The following is a 19,564-nucleotide window of genomic DNA, read 5'->3' as shown; positions in this document are numbered from 1 at the left end:
GGGTTGAAAAGTTAATCTACCATCTGAATAAGCACAAAATACCAATGGCTGTTGCCACTAGCTCAGCCAGAGTGTCATTTGAAATGAAAACAAGTAGACACAAGGACTTCTTCAATCTATTCCATCATATTGTGTTAGGAGATGACACAGATGTGAAAAACGGAAAACCACAGCCTGATATTTTTCTTGTGTGCGCAAAAAGGTTTAACCCCTCACCTAGCGTAGATAAGGTAAGTGTGGAAACAGTTTTGACTACAACAATATAGTTGTGTATTTTATATCTAAAAAAAAGAAAATAATTGAAACACTGTTATAAATATAAAGATGATGTCAAACATATGAAATATAACGATATTTTCATCTAACCCTAAAAATCTGTCTGTCACATTATTTTATTTTAATCTTCTTTGTGTTATTAGTTTTTGGATTTTCAAGATTTAAGATCATCACTACCTTTACCAAACCTTTGTAAACTTAAGCCAGTGTGTTTTATGCACATTTCCCTTTATTTGCCATGATCCCCCAGTGAACATTAGGATGAGAATCCTGCTGTCAGACCAAATTGTAACACACCTTCTGGATCCTACCTCCAGGTTTCAAGCTCTGAATAAAAGACTTCAATCAACATAAATTAGAATAGACACATGCTTCTAATTGTGAGTTGGCTGAGATCCTGAATATTGGAGGTGGTCGTCCTTCAAAATTCTGAGATCTCATGCAATTAGAAACGTGTCTCTGATATATGTTGCTTGATGTCTCCTATTCACATATAACTTGAAACAGTTACTCTTTCTATATTAATGTAATACATGGTTGAGCAATTTAATATCTGATGGGTTTTGTCATGCAGATTTATTCAGCCTAGTGTTAATTCGTTCTTTGATTCCCCGTGACTCATAATTACCTGTAGTCAACTTCTCCATAGCCAGGGTCATCTTGGCCAGAGCCCTGGGAGTCCTATGTCAAATCCTAAGAATTTTATATGCATGTTCCTGGGATTTCAGTGCTAATAAGCTAGAGTGAGCCATGATGCAGATTTTTCCCCCATTGCTTGTATTATTATTATTATTTATTGTTATATATAGCGCCGTCAGATTCTGCAGCAATGTACAAGGGTAGATATAACATAACAAATAGTATTTAACATAACAAGATGACATACAGAAACAACAGGTGAGGAGGGCCCTGCTCAAATGATCTTACAATCTAGAGGGGATTGGGGTATGTTATACAAGAGGTAATAGTGCCATTGTTAAAGATGGACCAGTATTGCAGGAAAGGGACTAGGAAAGGTCAGCTAAAGGGTCTTTAGGCATATGTTTGTAGGCAGCTTTAAAAAAGTGGATATTAATGGATTTTTTGAAGGACCAAATGAAGGAGGAAGGACAGATAGTCCGTGGAAGTACATTCCAGAGGAAAAATGCAGCCCTTGAGAAGTCTTGTAAGCGTGTATGCAAACTAGAAGCCAGAGGAGAGGAGATGGATATCATTAGATGAGCGAAGAGACCGGTTAAGAATACATTTAGAAATTAATGAGGACATGTAAGTAGGGGAACCGCTACGAAGAGCTCTTGAAAGTAAGAGTCAAGATATTGAAAGGAATACTGGCATGCATAGGCAGCCAGTGGAGAGACTGTTAGTAAAGCGATGGCAGAGGAAAATAAGTCTGACAGCTGCCTTCATGGTGGATTGTAGAGAGACAATACGGGTATGAGGGAGATTAGCTAAGACAGAGTTACAACAAACGAGGCGAGATATAATGAAGGCATGGACAAGAGCCTTAGTGGCATGCTGTGTTAAGAAGGGACAGATGTGGGCAATGTTTTTAAGATGAAGGCAGCAATTTTTTGAGACATACTGAATGTGGGGAATTGGCGCCAAGGATGACACCAAGTCAGCAAGCTTAAGGGCGTGGAGAGCCATAACCACTCCATTTGACATAATGTACTGGGCCCTAACTCGTAGCGGTATGTGTATGTGTGTGTAGAAGTATGTTAGTGTATGTGTGTGTAAGTTCGGCACTGCAAGACTTCATGGTCAACAAAAAGTTGCAGCCTCTAGTTATATTGCATGTCAGAAAAATTCTTCTGTTCTCCATCAACACTCGTTTATTAAACAATTACTCAGAAAAGCATCACATCTCTTACTATGCTAGTCCTCTCAGACCAAAATTCAAAGTGCATCCATAGAATGAGTCCTGTGCATTTCAAATGAACCAAGGAGTGTTATATTTAAAGGAAATATGTAGATAAGACATTAAAGAAAAACAGTAAGTCACTGTTTAACAATTACAAAACAGACAGGTAACAGGAAAGCAGATGAGGTTTAATCTCTTAGTTGAAGCAGTAGGTCAGTAGTGATGGACGTGAGTTGCTTAGTGGTGGAGCTCTTTTCATTAATTTCTCTGCCAAAGCTGCCTCAACCACTGTCAAATGATGACCCCTCTTTATTCTAAGGGAATACACTTCATCATATAGGGCCTTCTTCATATCTGCAACTAAATAGGTGAAGTACCACTTGGTTGGTATGGATTTCAATAAAATCCTAAAGTTATCTGAGCCATGTTATATATGCAAAGAAGGCGAGGGTGGGGAGCTATCCCCTACAGATGTTGAGCTGGTGGCATAATACAACATCTTGGAAACCTCTGGTTGGCATCACGCCAAAAGTGCCCTGGAAGTAGGTATGTTATGTCTCCAGCAAGCTTGTCGTCCAATGTGGGGATTAAAAGTGTGAAAGCTATATTTTGATAGAGTTCCCGTGGAAAGATCAGAGATAAAGCTGCCATTTCTTACAGATGCAATCAACATTCCCCACAACTATGTTTTTCATCATAATTTTCAGTCGTCAAGATTGATGGCACTGGGGAAATTATCTAAATGAAGTCAACTTATAAAAGATATACACTTCAATTTACCTACACTATTGGGATTTAATTATATGTGTGTTTTCTATGCAAGTGTACTGTGTATTTCACTGATGTTTTTCCATTATGTTAAATCTGAAAAACTTCAATGCATGATAAGTAATTATCATTTCATCTGTATTTTTTTTTTGGTCGTTAATGCCAGAATTTATGCTGAGATATGGCATCATCTAATATTCTGTGAATAGTATACACTGTAGTATATAGCTGGGCGCTGAAAAGCAGTAAAAGACTAATAACATTCAATATGCCTGTGGAATACAATAGTCTAACTGAACAACTTACAATTTTTATGTTTTTCATATTATGTTTATAGAATATAAAAAAAAAATGTGGCTATATTATCCCAAAAGCCTCGTAGTCAAACAGGTATAAAGGCGATGAAATATAGATCATCACGATAGTTTCAAAGACCTGTTTCATTACTTTCACCAGGATTTATTTCATTGGTAAGTATTGTACTTTCTAATGTACTAGGGCGAACTAGGCTAATGTTGATAAATAGGGCTTTCCGTGTTTACTGCTTATTTATGACCTTAAGTACTGCAGTATGGTCTGTTCTGTTGTTTCTTTAAATTGTTTAAAGAAATGCGGAAAGAAAAAGATAAAGGTTTAGAATTTGAGTATTATATTATTTTCTGACATTATTATACCTACATAGGCTTGCAAAATACAAATACAAATTCATCTCTGTCTTTTGAGTATGTCTTTTAAGGCTATTTTATACTTTTAAACTTTAGAAGATGACTTTTTAAACCCTGAATATTAAAAAAAGTCCTATGTGTATGAAGGGCTAGCACAGCTCTTATCAGAAGAGAAACTCTGCTTCCTCAGACCCCAAAATTCCATCAGACAAATGTTCCAGTTTTTTTTTGTTTTTTTTATAATTTATAATACATTTATTTATTCACAGGGTATAAACTTGGAAATGATTTCTTATGTTGAAATGTATCATTTTTGAAGTATGATAAAGGTCTCCTGTATTTGCTAGAAAAGCTTAAAGGACCAATTCAGTTGTCATATGCTCTTTAATGCAATGGTAGTTAAGAGGTCTCTTTAACTCTTTGTGGCATCCCCTTTGAAAGTGCTTGTGGGGTACTGCTAAGTCGCCTCGCATGCGTTGGTCCCTTTCCATGCCGTCCAGCAGCTTGATGTGCAGGAGATGTGTTTTGCCGAATACATCTCCTGACATGTGGTATACTTACTGTTACTCCACTCCAATGCTGACTCAGCGACCACTCCAGGGAGTGTCTAACAAGATCCCCCATGTGCAGACATGGAAAGTGATTCTATTGGAGCAGTTTATTGCATATTGTTTTTGATCTACTCATAACGTTGCCTTATGCTTTTTTTGGAATCTTGTGTCCTTGAAGCCAAAAGTGTTCAGGCATTAGTTCCTTCATGCCCATCAGAAATGTTAATCAGAAACTATGAGCCTAAGTCAATGATCCATTTAAATAAATACTTTTGGTGAAAATACAAAGATGCAAAAATCATATTAATAAGTTAGCAATTTATCTCCCAGGCCAAAATTATTAATTTAGAGAGGGTATCATTATATTTACATTATTTTAGTACTTTTATGTTTACTGAATTTTGTTGTGATGCCTCTTTAGATAATATGTAACAGATAATACCAATTTTAACTTAACTAAATTCCAAAAAATAATCTAATTTAACATATGTACTATATGTTAAAATTAAAGTGGAGATGTATAATTGGACTCGAGGGGGCTGGGTGCCAAATACTCAAGTTACCCCCCTGGATAAGAATCCATACCTATAAATGTTTTTGTTAATATATTGTGCATCTTTATTTTGTAGTATATACTTTTGTAAGGCAGCAAGTTCTTTTCTATTCTACAGTTTGTGTGTTTGCATTGAAAGGGTTGAATTCTCACTGGTATACTGTGTTTTTACTGAGGATGTGCATGGTGTTTATTTCAGGTGTCTATGGTGTGTTACAATTTTTTATGGTCTATGTACGAAGATATCCATAAATGTTTCATTAATATTCTTATCTGTTGACAATGTAGCCTTTTATTAGCGGTAGCAGTCTAGAGTCCACCATCGCTATTTTTGGTGTATTTAGGGTATTCAATGGCGCATTGTGCACTTTTAACTACTGTTAATACCAATTAAGGTTTAGACTTGCTCATATACCGGTATATGTAGGCAAGTCAGACACCTAGCATACACGTATTACATGTAACCATAGCTCTTGTACTACATTGAGCTATATAAGTCTCTAGGAGTATTCAATTGCTCTTTCCTTTATCATAGCTTCAATCTCAAGATCTTTCAACTAAATTCCCAGTTCTGTCACCAGAACAAAATTTATCTTCCTTGGACAAAGCAACCTGATTAACTTTACAGATAGTAAGCTGCTAATACAATAGACTTTTATATCTTATTCCCCCTGAACATAAAAAGATTCATTAAACCAACTTCCTTGATGTGTGTTATACAGTTGCTCCAAATAGGTACACCAGATATAGGCTATCAGGGATTTAGGACACATCAGGCCATGTGTATGTTCCCCATTAATCATTTTGACCAGCAATTTTTCCTTTAAATGCCAGTTTTTCTTTCTTGAAACTTATATTTTAAAGTAAACCATCACTTTATTACAAAAGATAATTGTTGGTATGGGCTAATTCTGTTTCAAAAGCATCTAGAAAACCAGTGGTCTTTCAGAGAATGGAGACACTTCTAAATGTAATTCTAAAAATGTAATTTTTGTATAGAATTTATAGCAAAGCTTTGAAAATAATAATCTCCTTAAACAATGATTTGCATATAAACATGTCGGCACAAACAAAACGATGCATTTTCTGCTTGTATAGCATGAAGAATTGCTTTCATCAAGCTGCCAGTATGTCTGATTGCGTGATTGATCAATGTATGTAGACCACAGACATTCTGACTCCTAGTTGACTGTGGCTGTGTTTTCTCTATATAGGCCAGTAACTTTGTCCAGTAGCTTTATTGCACAATTATTTACTGCTGGAATGGCCATAAACACTAGTTAGTCATAAAAGCATCTGCAGTTACTGCCTGTTTTAGAGGCAGTAACACTTTCAGACAGAGAAAGTTATGTGCTCTGTTACCATTGCTGGTCTAGTACAAAATTGGCAATGGCTATTGTCCTAGGGTGTGCTAAAATTTAGCAAAAAAACCAAAACATTGAACTGATTGTCTCATCTAGTCTACCTCATTAACTAGAGACATTAAATGCATTTCTAACTAAGAATATTCAAGCAAGAGAATTGAGCAAGAGCAAGAAAAAATATACTCATATCCAGTATTTGCTATATTCTGACATAGGGCAAGTTCCACCCAGCCATATGTAAAATGGAGGGGAGGGCTGGCACCTTCATGCTCACATAATAATAACATACTCCTTTCTTTACCATCTCACTCCCTCCTTCACCGTCTCTCACCCCTTATCTCACCCACAGCCCCAGATTTCTTTCTGTAAGGAACTTTGCTTCGGCCCAGGGGCAACTGCCTGCCAGCCCGCCAGCCCGCCATAAATGGAGTCCAGAGCCAGGGGCAAAAAACAGAATACAGGCAAACACACAGTCACAATATTGCAGGGCCATAAATTGCAATGCTCCACCAAGGGAGCCTGGGAGCACCCCTGGTAAATAAAGGTCCTAAATTCAATGATGGGCCTCAGGTGCAACAAGAACTGGCAGCCTACTGGAGAAGGACATAATGAGGCAGGAATCCTAGAAAACACAGAGCCTCCTGCTGGCGAGACCAGTAAGTGCATGGTTGCTAGTTCAAGTCCAGTGATTCCTGACAGCTACATATGATTTCACCATACCAGAAGACCAAAAAAACTACCTCAGAGGACAGATGGTTTGCTGGCTGTACTAGAGAGCTCTTTGTTATACTAGAGAGGATACCTTTATTTCACCACCTCCTTTCAAACACAATTTTATTCCTGCTTTTACTTTATATACGGTATCTTTGCAGCCACTGTGGCTTAGTTTTGGGTCTAAAATCTAGGGTCTGGTTATTTTTTGAAATAAAAAGAAATCTTGCTAAGTAAATATTTTCATAATACCCATCCTGTACACACACAAACATATATAGATGATAAGATTGCCTTGTTAGCTGTAATATGTTTTTTTTTTTTATCAAGAATCTAACAAGGTGAATATACCCGAAGAACAAAGGAGCATATTATACTAGATCAACCATTTTCTCCTGATTTGAATGTCATTTCTTTCTCACAGATGACCTATAACACTGAATGCATATTGTAAAATGTATATGGTTCCTTGATTTCCCTGTTTACATGGAACAAAGCCTATTAATAATTAATAATCAGAATAATCTAATTGATACAAAGGCATGTTATGCACAACAGCTGTGCTCCCATGTTATTTTCCCTGTTGCGAGATAACTAGTTTAGATGCATAATGCAATAATTAAGAACACCACCGGTGATATATTTCATCCTTTAACCTAGATACCATATTTAGTACAGTTAATAATATTCAAATAACAAAATATTACTTTTAGTAAAATAGTTTTTTTGCTGTAGGCAGAATTCACCAGAATAGGTTGCTAATTTTACTGGAATTATGTAATGTTTGATTATATTAAATACCTCCCGTGTCTCCATCTTTAGAAGAGATTGTCCATATTTGGTCCAAAATCCCATTGTCCCTCATTCTTTCTAATCAGGAGACAAGGACAAGGTCAAATGTAGCCTGGTCAAACCAGATGATAACTTTAGCTAGAAGAATACAGGAAGTTATACCAACCAAGGGTAGTTGTAAACTGAAGGTTATAAATTAATATATGCTGTGTAGGCCAAGAATGAGGCCATAGCAGGTCAAGCAAGGTCACCTAAGGTTATAACAGGACACACGTATAGGAGTGTGGTCATCTTGCCATTAGCTGCATTAGGGTTTTGCTGCAAGGTAGCGTGCTTGCCAGAAAAACCTGTTACCTCCGAAGCATCCTTGGCAGGTGACGGAGCAGGACCCGCTGCCACCGGAACTGGCAGGCAACGGAAATGTTGCAGGTAAGATTGAAAAAATCCAATTGATTTTACTGTAATACAAGGACAACTAAGCTCTTACTGCAGCAGAAGCTCACTTGGTTGGACCTTCATAATGCATAGTAAAATCAAGAAGCTGAAACTTTCCTGTCCCTTCAGTGAATGAACATCAATGTGTGTGTTATTTGAAATGCTTGGACATAGGCTAGTATGCCTATATATAAACAGGTTTTGTCTGAAAATGAATATGGGTCTTGATAGTACCAGGTAACTGGTACCGCATAGGGTCTTTTGTTCATAGGCATGATACATTTGTATTAACTATATATATATATATATATATATATATATATATATATATATATATATATATATATAAATTTAAAACATTTTATATACTTAACCAAATCATGTACAATCCAAAAAAAGTATATATTTTATTATGGCGCTTTTCTGATACTTTGTATAGTGGTTCAACATGGCAGGTGATACCCATGCAGTGACTTTCTACCAACCTCTCAATGCATACCTTGTATCTTGGTTTTCCACGGAACAATACACATAGGTGCTAGACATAGTGCCTTATGGACTCTTTGTGACATGTAGTATGATCTAGAACAATCTATATTTTTGTATCTGATCATGCCCATCCCCATGCTTGTCTTTTGATCTTTTTAGTGCATTCACTTTTTTGGACTCGTACTTTTTGTCTTTTGGTTCTAAGTTGGTACCTTTTACACAACCGTATTATAAGTGATCATTGATAAATAAGTCTCTCTGTACAATGCAACTAAAACTGTTATTGCTCTAAACTGTTGCAAAGTGTAGCACAGCATGTAACAGCAGCATGGTTCTAAGTACTTCGGTTTGAGATCTGCACCGGGTACCTCACTGGAATCATTATATGACCCCTGCTGTCACCAAGCATTGACAAATGTGTTTCGAGATATAATCTTTACAGAGCACTTTTGTATAGAGTACTTTTTATCCAGAGGCAGCACACTATTCAACATATTATGAAAATCAGGGCTCAAATAGAGATAAGCATTGGTTTATACGCTTAGTGATGAAGCATTGCTGTGGAACAAAGCGGTTTCATTGTGATAGGATTGTACTATAAAAATAATAGATAAAATTATTCTACAAAGCAGGCACACTGGCAGGTTTATCTGCCTCAAAAATAAAATATTCTTACCTATCAATGTTTTCTATCATCCTTCAGAAAATGTAGTTATCATAAGGACAGAGCCCTAAATGTATTATAATTATATATTTATATATATATAATATAAAGATGTTTCTTTTAATATACCTAGAAAACATTAAGTATGGTGCTATGTTTATTCAGTTATTTTTTATCACTGTGACTTGAAGTGTATAGTTATATTGTGTTTTGTGTATTTACTAAATTATGATGATCTACAAAGAACTATAGGATCACACTGCAGCATGATTATTACATTTTAATAATAAATTACAAAATAAAGACAAAAACAGTCAATGGCTGCAATACACGTTTTTGCTTGGTCAGAACGACAGAGATGATGCATAGTATTTGGAAGCATAGAATTTGACGGCGGATGAAAACCCGTTTAGTCAGCCCGTTTAGTCTGCCTGTTTATACTTCTATAAAGACTCAAACCATAATCAGTCCTAGGTCTCGTCTTTGATTCAGGATATGATATATCCACCACGCGTATGTTTACATTTCTTCACTATATTAGTACACCTGCTGGAAGGCTGTTCAAGTTGTAATGTAAGGAAGTTTAACTTTTCTGAGAACTTATCTTCCACCCTCTCAGGAAAGTTAAACTTCCTTACATTACATCTTAACCTTCAGCTTTTGACCTCTTGTTCTAACTTCTTAGAAGGAGTGTGTTTTAAGGTTTTGAGAAAATACAGAAAGTGACAGCAGATGCAATTATGTAATTCAAAAGAAAGATCTCCTTTATGAACTGAGGAAATATGAGTTTTTATATTTTTTAGAAATGTGGAGGAGTGAAGGATTCAGAGATTACCATTTGGTACCTTATCATCTGATCCTCCTATGATTCCAAGCAATCTGGCCTCTAGCATGATTAAGATACAATGGATAAACAAAGAATCAAGGATGGAATTTTGCATAATGCGTGGAAGAATTAGCAAATGTAATAAATTAAACCGGTTTTATTGTTTGTGAAATGTATAACAAATGCTTTGGATTAACACTGACAGATGGAATATTAAGACATTCCGTGTTGTCTCAGATATGAGAACCATGTCTTGTTGATAGGGTTCTGATCGTGGGTAACATATTAGCAGTATGATTAATATTCTTGGAGAAACGTGACGGTTATATTTAGTTTAATTTGGTGTATGTGATATGCATGTGGTCAAGACCTGAAGCCATTTCATATTAACTGTTTGTAGTACATGTATTTAATCAGATACGTGGCATTCATGTTTGCATTTACGTGTTTCAGTGTAATCTTTTGATCCAAGAATTAGAGCATGTGTGATGCGCAGCATAGAGTCTCATTGTTATGCAGTCTAGTACAGCAAAAGGTGTTTTAAAGTACTTTATCTGCTACCACAGAGGTGTTCAATGTACATGATCCTGTGATATTTAGATTTTAGGTAGTTTGGGGAACAAAAAGTCTAGTCACTGTTTATAAAATAGATTTAATGAGACAAATCCCTAAAGATAATAAAGTATCAATCAAATGTATTATACATTTAAAATGATCCCTCATGGTGTCAGCATGTCAAACAAATGAAAGAAACCAAAATGGTCTTTTATTTGAGTTACCTACTAGAAACTATATTAAGAAAAAAAAATATTTGCACAAGTTTGGACCTCATAGGCACCCTGGAAATTACCAGTCTCGGCCACTCAAGAAAGCCCTGTTTAGGGACAGAATTGTATCAACCATGTTGTATTGTTCTTCTCCGTGGTACTTTACAAGATATGACTGGACCTACAGATGTAGTTTGTTATGTACAGTGTTTTACTATCTACCCCTGTTCATTTGATAAAATTCAATAGTATTTATTCAAATCTCTGCTCTAAAGTAAAGATAAACCCAGACACTGACTTCATTTAATGTTTATTCCAGATACCTATTAGCTTTCAGATACTAATGAAGGTTGGTCCCTGCAGACAATGTTCCCAATTTAATGACAATCCATTAAGATATACCAACCCTTATTTTGTTTTAATGTTTCCATACTGTTAAGTTACCCATAATGTATTTAATTAGTACATTTCAAAGCTTGAAATGAGAAAATCTTCTTTGAAATAGCCTGGCAGTATATATATAGCAATTCAGTAGTAAACAAGATACTGCTTTGTCAACACATGTATTATACAGTATTTGTTCATTATTTAAGCACTATGTATTTTATTTAAAGATGTTATATATGATACTTTTATAATTAAACACACAATTAGAAACTGTTGAATCCCAGCCGGATAAGGAAAATGTATATGGCCATATTGGTCAAAGAGAGGAAAAAGTGATTAGTCAAAGGTGAGACCTTTCATTGGGCCAACACAAAAAAGATGCCTTCACATAAGCTTTTTACATAAAGTCTGAAAGTCTTGGGCCAATAAAAATATGACATTTGACAGCAATTCCACATGTTCAAAACAATCAGAGATGATTTGTGAAATGGAGTAGTTATTTGAAGAGGGGGCAATAATGGGGCTTATTCGTTAAGTGCTCTAGGGATGTCCACAGCACACTAAATTGGGCCTAAAGATCATGCTTATATTGACTACTCTTTCATTAAGGAACTAAATTATCCTTCAGGGTTTGAAGATTTGGTTTAATTTGTTTTCTTTAAAGGAGGTTCTTCATCAGTAAGTACAAATTTATTATTTATATATGTAAATGGTTTGGATATCACAAATGTTTAGCAGGGTCGAGCAGCATTAATGAAGTGGTTGCACATACCCAGTAGAACTCTCATTCTAGTCAATGGGACTAAGTTGCTATTAAAATCAGTAGCAGCACATAATCACATGTATGCAATCTGAACACATATGTATATTGTACTCTGGTGATGTTGCTGGTCATAAATCAGGGATATTTCGTATCATTAGCACCTAATTTGTGGAAGAAATCCATGTAAAATTGGGGTATAATTTTTTTTCTAATTTTTTGCTGTCTTTTGCCATAATATTCATACTAAATGAAAGAATATATAATTTAAAAAGTGATATAATGAGAAAGCTCTTTCTGTCCTTTAAAAAACAAAATATAATTGTCATGGGTATACTAAACATAGAAAAGGGAAATAGCGGTTGAACAAACATATGGTAAAAACATGAAAAAGAGCGTCGGTCACTTGGTCATGAAGGGGTTAATGTTTCCTGTTTTCAGTAGAGGCACCCAGGTTTTAGATGAAGGAGTGCTGGCAAGCGGGGCAGAGGGCTATTGTCGCCGAGCTAGTCTGATTTGAAGCTTATAGGCCACAAACATATCCTGATTCCAGAAACCTTTTCTGTTTGCTTTACTAGCAGTTCCACATATAGCTACTAGGGTTTGTAGAGTAGCACATACTTTAGGCAGCATTTACACCCTGACTATATTCTTTCGGTGCTCCTTTTAACCAGTTTGTTTCTATAGGGCAGGATGAAATTGTGCACGTTGAGGATTGTAGCCCTTAATATAGGAAGCAGATGTTTTGGGATAGGATATTACTAGGCCTTTAGCTTAGGCTTGTCGTTCCTTGGGCTAAATGGTCCAAGTCCTGCCCTGCTAGATTAAACTGTTAATGTGGTAATAATATAATCTAACCATGTTGCAAACCCAAGTTTTAAAATATTTCAGAAAAATATATACGTATCACTATGTTCCCCTAGACAACAAAATAAGGTAGAATTGTTTTTTTTTTGCCTGCACACATTTTTCCTGTTAATTAAAGCACCAACCAAACAGGCATGCTTAGCTGTATAAAATGATCAAGGTCATACTTTTATATTCCTACTTTCATAACATCAGACCTTTACACCATTAATATTTGTTAAATTGGTACTTTCCATGCCAGTTAATGGTCAATATAATTATGTGTAGTGCCTAAGATCTGAAGTCACAAGGGCTACAATAAATTCTTTAGTGCAGTAATAATACCCAATAATTGACTATATATTCAATTTAAAATTCGATACCGCTTATGATAATTTATCTATAGAAAGACCAATGGTTAGTATGAAATGTTTAGAAATGTCATTATAAGGCACTTAAAGGTTGTTCATTTTTTTTTTTTTTATTCATGTTACACGATGCATACGTCTTTTGTTGACTTATTGGATATGCTGAAATTAGATTTTTATATTGCTAAAAAAATGTACATAGGATACAAGGGTTGAACTTGAACAATCTATAGCTCATGCGTTTTCTTTGTTTGTCAACTAATGCAACTTTTTTAGTGGCTTAAAAATAATGGAATATTTTGTGTTATGGAAGCTACGGATCTTTGGCAAAAAGTGACGAGCTATTTTCCTATCCTTATGTAAACAACCATACTTATAAAAGAACCGATTAGCTGGCAATTAAAAAAGACTTTAATGTAGCAAAAAAGCAGAAATAAAGAATGTGCCACAGTTATTTTCTGTATTGAACCACAAAATATAATGTTTAATAAATATATCTGATCTACTTTATCTTAAAAAATGTATAATGATCTAGTTCATTGTTGAGTTGGTTACAATATTTTCTAGTAAACCATAAAAGCTGTTTAAATACCTACTTATCGTGTCATATTTATTGGAAGCAACAATTAAACTAGGGCGAGGGTTAGATTTTACTGTAGTATAATATATATATATTAAATAAATTGCTTTTATAATCATTTTTCATAATATAATTTGTTACTCATCTTCCCTAAATGCCTCCATTCACTAATAATATACTTGGTTTGAAATAATATAATAATGTTCTAGTAACTAATTCTAAGTGCCTTACTCAGTTACACAAATAGCTGTCAATATGTAATAAAGTCTTTATAAAGTACTGCCCCCACAGTCTTTTTTTTTACCATATTCCTAAATCATAGTCATTTGTAATGTTGCCAATCATGATAATATAAATTTTTTGTGCTAACCATATCACTTTCAAGTTGTTCAATTGTACAATACACTCAGTGGTGCTGCTCCATTAGAAGGAGCCATTAACCGAACGTTCCTGCATGCTAAACAAAGTGTATAAGTCATTTTATTATTCCCATTTAAAGGTGTTGTTCCACCTACACATTTTTCTCAAATACTTAAATTGTTACTTACTATTCTTTTATAGATGCTAAATTTATTTCAGTTATAAAATAATGTACTTTGTGTAGGGCTTCTTAATTTGTTCTTCTGGCTGTCTGACAATTTCTGACATCACAAAAGGACATCTGCTTAAAGGTCTACTAGTTTAAAGGGTACTCGAGAAAGTGGTTGCATGAGGTTAGACCGCTGTGATGTAATACATAGAGGAGAGCGTCGGAAGAATGTCAGGAATCATTTACTCCAGTAACTCAATAAACTTTTATAAGTGTAGTTTTTACGTGACAGGGAGCACAGATTTCTTTGATAACCTCTTTACATGCTGAAGTACTCATCTGGTGATATGTTACGAGACTACCTAGGCGGAATATCACCTATGAGGTTCAATCATGTGAAACAAAACACTTATTATGGTAACAACCTATCAGTGTCTGCTTTTGTGGCACGTTACAATTAAACATCCCTGCAAAACTATGTTTTACATGATTAAAGAATCATTTTTGACGCAGAGTTAGGCATTTTACATAGCTAGATAATTTCTGATGTATATTTTATATACGAATTTACAACAAGTTAACAGTTGTTTTATTACAGATTCAGAATGCAATCTACTAGCATGCTGCTTAGAATATATCCTGGTATTCTCTTATGTACTCATTAAACATAATTTGAACACGGGGTAGATTATGCTTAATAATATGGTAAGTGTGCCTCATTATAAATCCAGCAATACTACAGAGAATGCTGGTGTCAGAATATGGAATTAATGTATGGAATTGCATATCTTGCTGATTTTTTTTCACATACTTTTAACCTAGAATATAAATGCATTTGTAATTATTAGTAATGTTTCCAGGAATATTATATACCAAGCCACCCTTTGTTGTTCAAACTGGTTATATTAAAATGTCTTAAACACAGGGTACACCGATACTGTTAAGCGGAATAGAGACGATGCTTAAGGTTCAAAATTATTTATTGTAAATGTATTGTAAAAAAAAAAAAAAAAAAAGACCCTAGTGTATCTCAGGGAGCTACATCCATTAAATCAGGGGTAAATTGCTGGAGAATTATAGTAGTAAAATTCTTAGAAACATCTTAAGACACCTGTTAAATGGGATTGGAGTGGAGATATTTTTTATATATGACTTACAGAGACTGTCAATAATTCATTATTTATTATTCAACTATAGTGATGTATTTATTTTCAGCGCTCCCTTAGGCCTGACTAAGAGCAGTATCCCCAGCCACCCCCTCCAGGGCTTACTATTGAACTCCAGTATAATGACATCATATCACAGCACTTCACTTTTTAAGGATGTGTTGTGTTGGGTACAGTGTGCCATAAAGGCTATGCTGGCTAGATACAGTCCACCATAATGAAAATGAGTCAACTGGGAAGATCCGAGTTCTCTCTTGTTACCAACACATTAAGCAGCAGTGCTAATAGGTACTACTGGTTTTGTGGCAGAGGAGCTAGTGCCCACCCCTCCCTTGGACCCACTGACCTATACCTAGAACTTGTCGGCCTAGGCGGCAATACTCTATTGACCGTCCACTGACTTGTTTGAGATATTAAGTGATCTTCATATTCTATAGTGTAGGGAACTAGCAATTAAATAAACAGAATATATTATAGATAAGATACCAACAAAAATTCCTTGGCATCTTAGATTTGTAGCAACCATAATCATTTTAGGTGTACTTAGGTGTACTTGACATTTGGTTAACCTTGGCTTTCTTAAATTTTTTTGATATAGTAAAGCAGTACATCCATTCCTTTTTTTAAATTTTCCATTCCTTTTTGAGAACCAAAGCATATTTCACAGGGGAACTGTGAGTATGTTGCAAAATCCATACTGAAACCTCTACAATGTACAGCATTATTTAACAGTGCACCGCCTGTGGAATTATACCAAGCAGGTAATGAAAACCATTATATCCTTGTCATGAAGACCATAATGACTGTTAAGTAGCATATTTTGTCTTTATTTCGGCAAAACTGTCATTTTAACCTTTAGATTAGGAGAATTATATTACTGCACCATCTGTCTGGGCATCATTACTATGTAGTCTTAAACAAATCAAACAAGTTAATAAAAACAGATTACCTAGCAATGAAACATATTTTACGCTTCCCATTTCTTCACAACATAACGCTGCATTTATTCTTAAATTATGAGATTTTTTTTTTTGAAAGACACAATCTTAGATTTTGCCTCTGTCATAAATTATGGATTCCATACTACATATATTAACATTACCCAAACTATCCAGTTTAAGATAAACCCCAATAAGCCTGGAATTCTGCCTGTGGTGTATTCCTTTGTGTCTGTCTGTTTTATCCTTCGGTTACCATGCATCGCCGTGTGCAGACAGAACCCCAGGTATCCCCTGCAATGAAGCTCCTACCCAACCTGATTACCCGGGCCCTGACCGTTCTGACGCTGTTGGGCAGGATAAAGCGTAACTGTGATAATATGAACAGTTGTGCCGGTCGATGAGGCCTGTCCCCTAGATTAGAGAACTTGTTGGTCAACTCCCGGGAGCCTTTAAAACAGGAAGCTTGTCATCCATAGTGAATTGCTTTATCTGTATCACTTGTTGTCTATATCATAACTATTGAAAATGTGGTCATTTTATCCAGCAACCTATTCTGATGCTAGTGGCACCAGGCAGCTAAGCTACATGGAAAAGAATATAATATTTAAATACTATTATCAGCAAATAATCATTTTCATTTTAATTGGTATAAAGGGCAATGTTCCGCAGCTTTAAAAACCTATAGTAGTCTTTAGAATGTTTTTGCAGAATCATTGCTGAATACCATATGCTTTAATGATTTCCTACAGACAGGACATCATCGGATAATTAATGCTCTTGTTCTAGGAGCTGAAGAATAACACAAGCATGACATTAGCTTTCAGGTTATTTCTCTGATCTGTATTATACAGACCAAATATGTTGAAAATAGTTTTTTAATGTTGTCCATGGCCCTGAACTGAGTTGCAAGGACATAATGCACATTGACTTTTAACAGGATATCTAACAGAACACTGGATCATGTATTCTGTAACAGTATTGTTCTCCATGAAGGCCATGTGAATTTGATACCATAATAAGGCTTCTGAGAGGAAACTGATATTTTAAGGATTAATTATTTTATGCTATTATTAAGCAGCGTAATTATGAATATTTTTCTAGTATATTTCTCCTAATTTGACTAGTCAACATGTTAAAAGGTCCTTTATGTCCTAATATGCGTGGATTCAATATCAAATAGTACAACTGGCTGGATTAATTACTGGAGATAAATCTATTATGAATAACAGAGTAGCAACTCTTGCATTTGTTGCAATGGAACAAAATACATTAAAAACAGATATATTTGCTCACATTTATTAACAGAGATAAAATGCATCACTCTGTTGTATCACATTTTGTTCATTATAGTCTGTCACTATTGCTGTTTAATTACATTTGATAAATGTGTCTTTGCATTGACTCAAGCCTAATGAAATGCATCACATATGTACACATGATAAGATTGCTGTTGCTGCGAGAAGTTCTGTTTTTTTGGTTTTTTTTGTGAAAACCCAAAAGATATCTAAAAAAATTATTGTTTTCATGTTGATGTTCAGATGACAGACATAGTAAAAATTGTATCGATGAGAATAAAATAAATAGCCTTTTTTCTGCTATAAAGTGGTTTATATGCTTTAATATGGTTGCATTTATAATCCTTGTGTTCAAGCATTGTTCCAGCAACCATTTTGTTAGGTATACATTCTCTGCTGGATTTTAATTACCTAGTCAAGCTGGGACATTGGCTCACTGAGAACACTAAACATTGTAGCAAAGTGTTTCCACTTTAAAATATTCCAGAGAGAGAGAATATTTCCATGGATTTAAGCAGGGTGTAGTGTAGACTGCTGAAGCCCCTGAAGAGGGGTCACCAAAGAATTATTGGTGCACACATGGATCCTTTTATGTTTCCGTTAACGGCATCTGCTGCTAATGAATTTTGTAATTATTTCTTACCAAGCATATTCAAGCTGTTTGTAATCATATCACTGATAAAATTGTTTTTATAATATAACTGCCCATAATTAATTCTAATTTCGTAGCGGTGTAATGACATATTCAGATACTCCCTAACAGGACCGATACAACAAGAGAGAGGCTCCTCAATATAACTTGGGGTGGAGGGAGCAACATTTTGTCGCTGGGCTGAAACATGTAATCTTGTAACACAACAGACTGGTATGCTTTAAAGGGAAAGTACCAGAGACCAAATGTTTTTTCTCCTTCAGCATAAAATACAATGCTGTATACAGTAATGCAGGCTAGTGATGTCCAAAACCTGATGTTATCTCGCTTTGTTCCAATAAACTTCCTTTATCTGCAAACTTGGAAACTGCCATTGTTGTTGGTTGTTATTTCATGTAACTTTTGATCAAACTCCACAAAAGGTTGCCAGGACAAATGTTAAGAGACCAGTTTTAGTTCCTGTCATTTCCAACCTATACATGTGAAAATGCTGTGCAATGTAATTGCTGATGGAGATCAATGTAGTACTTTTCATTTCCAGTTAAGAATTCCCTTCAGCAGGAACCCCAAATTATATGATTTCCACTTACCTGTACACAGTATAAAGATTTAGTTTACATTTTTCAAGTCCAAATGACCCTTCAAGTTTTATGGATAAACTTGCTGAAACACATCTGGGCAGTACCACTGTTAGTCCACATTTATGATTAGTTTACATGTTGTTCATAGGTTTAAGAAGCACAATTAATGTAAGCCACTGTAAGTGCTATAAAGGCAGCTTACTATAACATCGTCAATATTTTACTGGTGACAGAAATTACCTGCTAGTGCCGACATAGAAGATATTCTGATCGACAAGCAGTAAAACATGTGCCATCATTTAGAGTCTTCTAGATTGATATTTCCTTTTTTTGGCTGCAAAAAAGTTAAACCAGGGAGTAAAAAGCTTCATCAGTGGTTCACTGCTCTGGCTTATAGTTAGAGTCTGACAATATATAAGTCATGATTATTTATCAATAATTAAACAGTAATGGTCTTCCTTTAAAAAGTTTAAATAAAAAAAAGCTGTTGACCTTATATTAGGAATTTTGTTTCTGATATTTGCTTGAGTCCACCAAGGTAGCACCATCTCTATTTGCCAAAGCATAATTAAATTATTATATACAAGTGGATTATTTGAAATCAAGTACTTTAATTTGCATGCTGTTTTGTTCCAGTGGTATTCAGGCTAGAATTTTTTTTTGGGGGGGGGGTCAATGAAAACAAGTAAATTGAAAGTGTGAAACTATGATATTCCTCAACATCATTGTATATATTA

General features: G+C 35.0%; 1 protein-coding gene across 1 annotated transcript in view; it reads left to right on the top strand.

Annotated features, from left to right (window-relative positions):
• The window catches only part of LOC149280146 (pseudouridine-5'-phosphatase-like), a 90,344-nt gene that overhangs the window by 52,003 nt on the left and 18,777 nt on the right, over positions 1 to 19,564 (top strand). Inside the window, exon 3 of the mRNA XM_089500767.1 lies at positions 1 to 230. Coding sequence (XP_089356893.1) covers positions 1 to 230 — 230 coding nt within the window. The remainder of the gene's footprint in view (positions 231 to 19,564) is intronic.

The sequence above is a fragment of the Sceloporus occidentalis genome, unplaced genomic scaffold (genome assembly GCF_023333645.1).
Source record: "Sceloporus occidentalis isolate IW3139 unplaced genomic scaffold, rSceOcc1.0.p SCAF_159, whole genome shotgun sequence".
Lineage (NCBI taxonomy): Eukaryota > Metazoa > Chordata > Lepidosauria > Squamata > Phrynosomatidae > Sceloporus > Sceloporus occidentalis.
The sequence above is the reverse complement of the archived record's forward strand: the minus strand, read 5'-3'. Positions and strand labels throughout refer to the sequence as shown.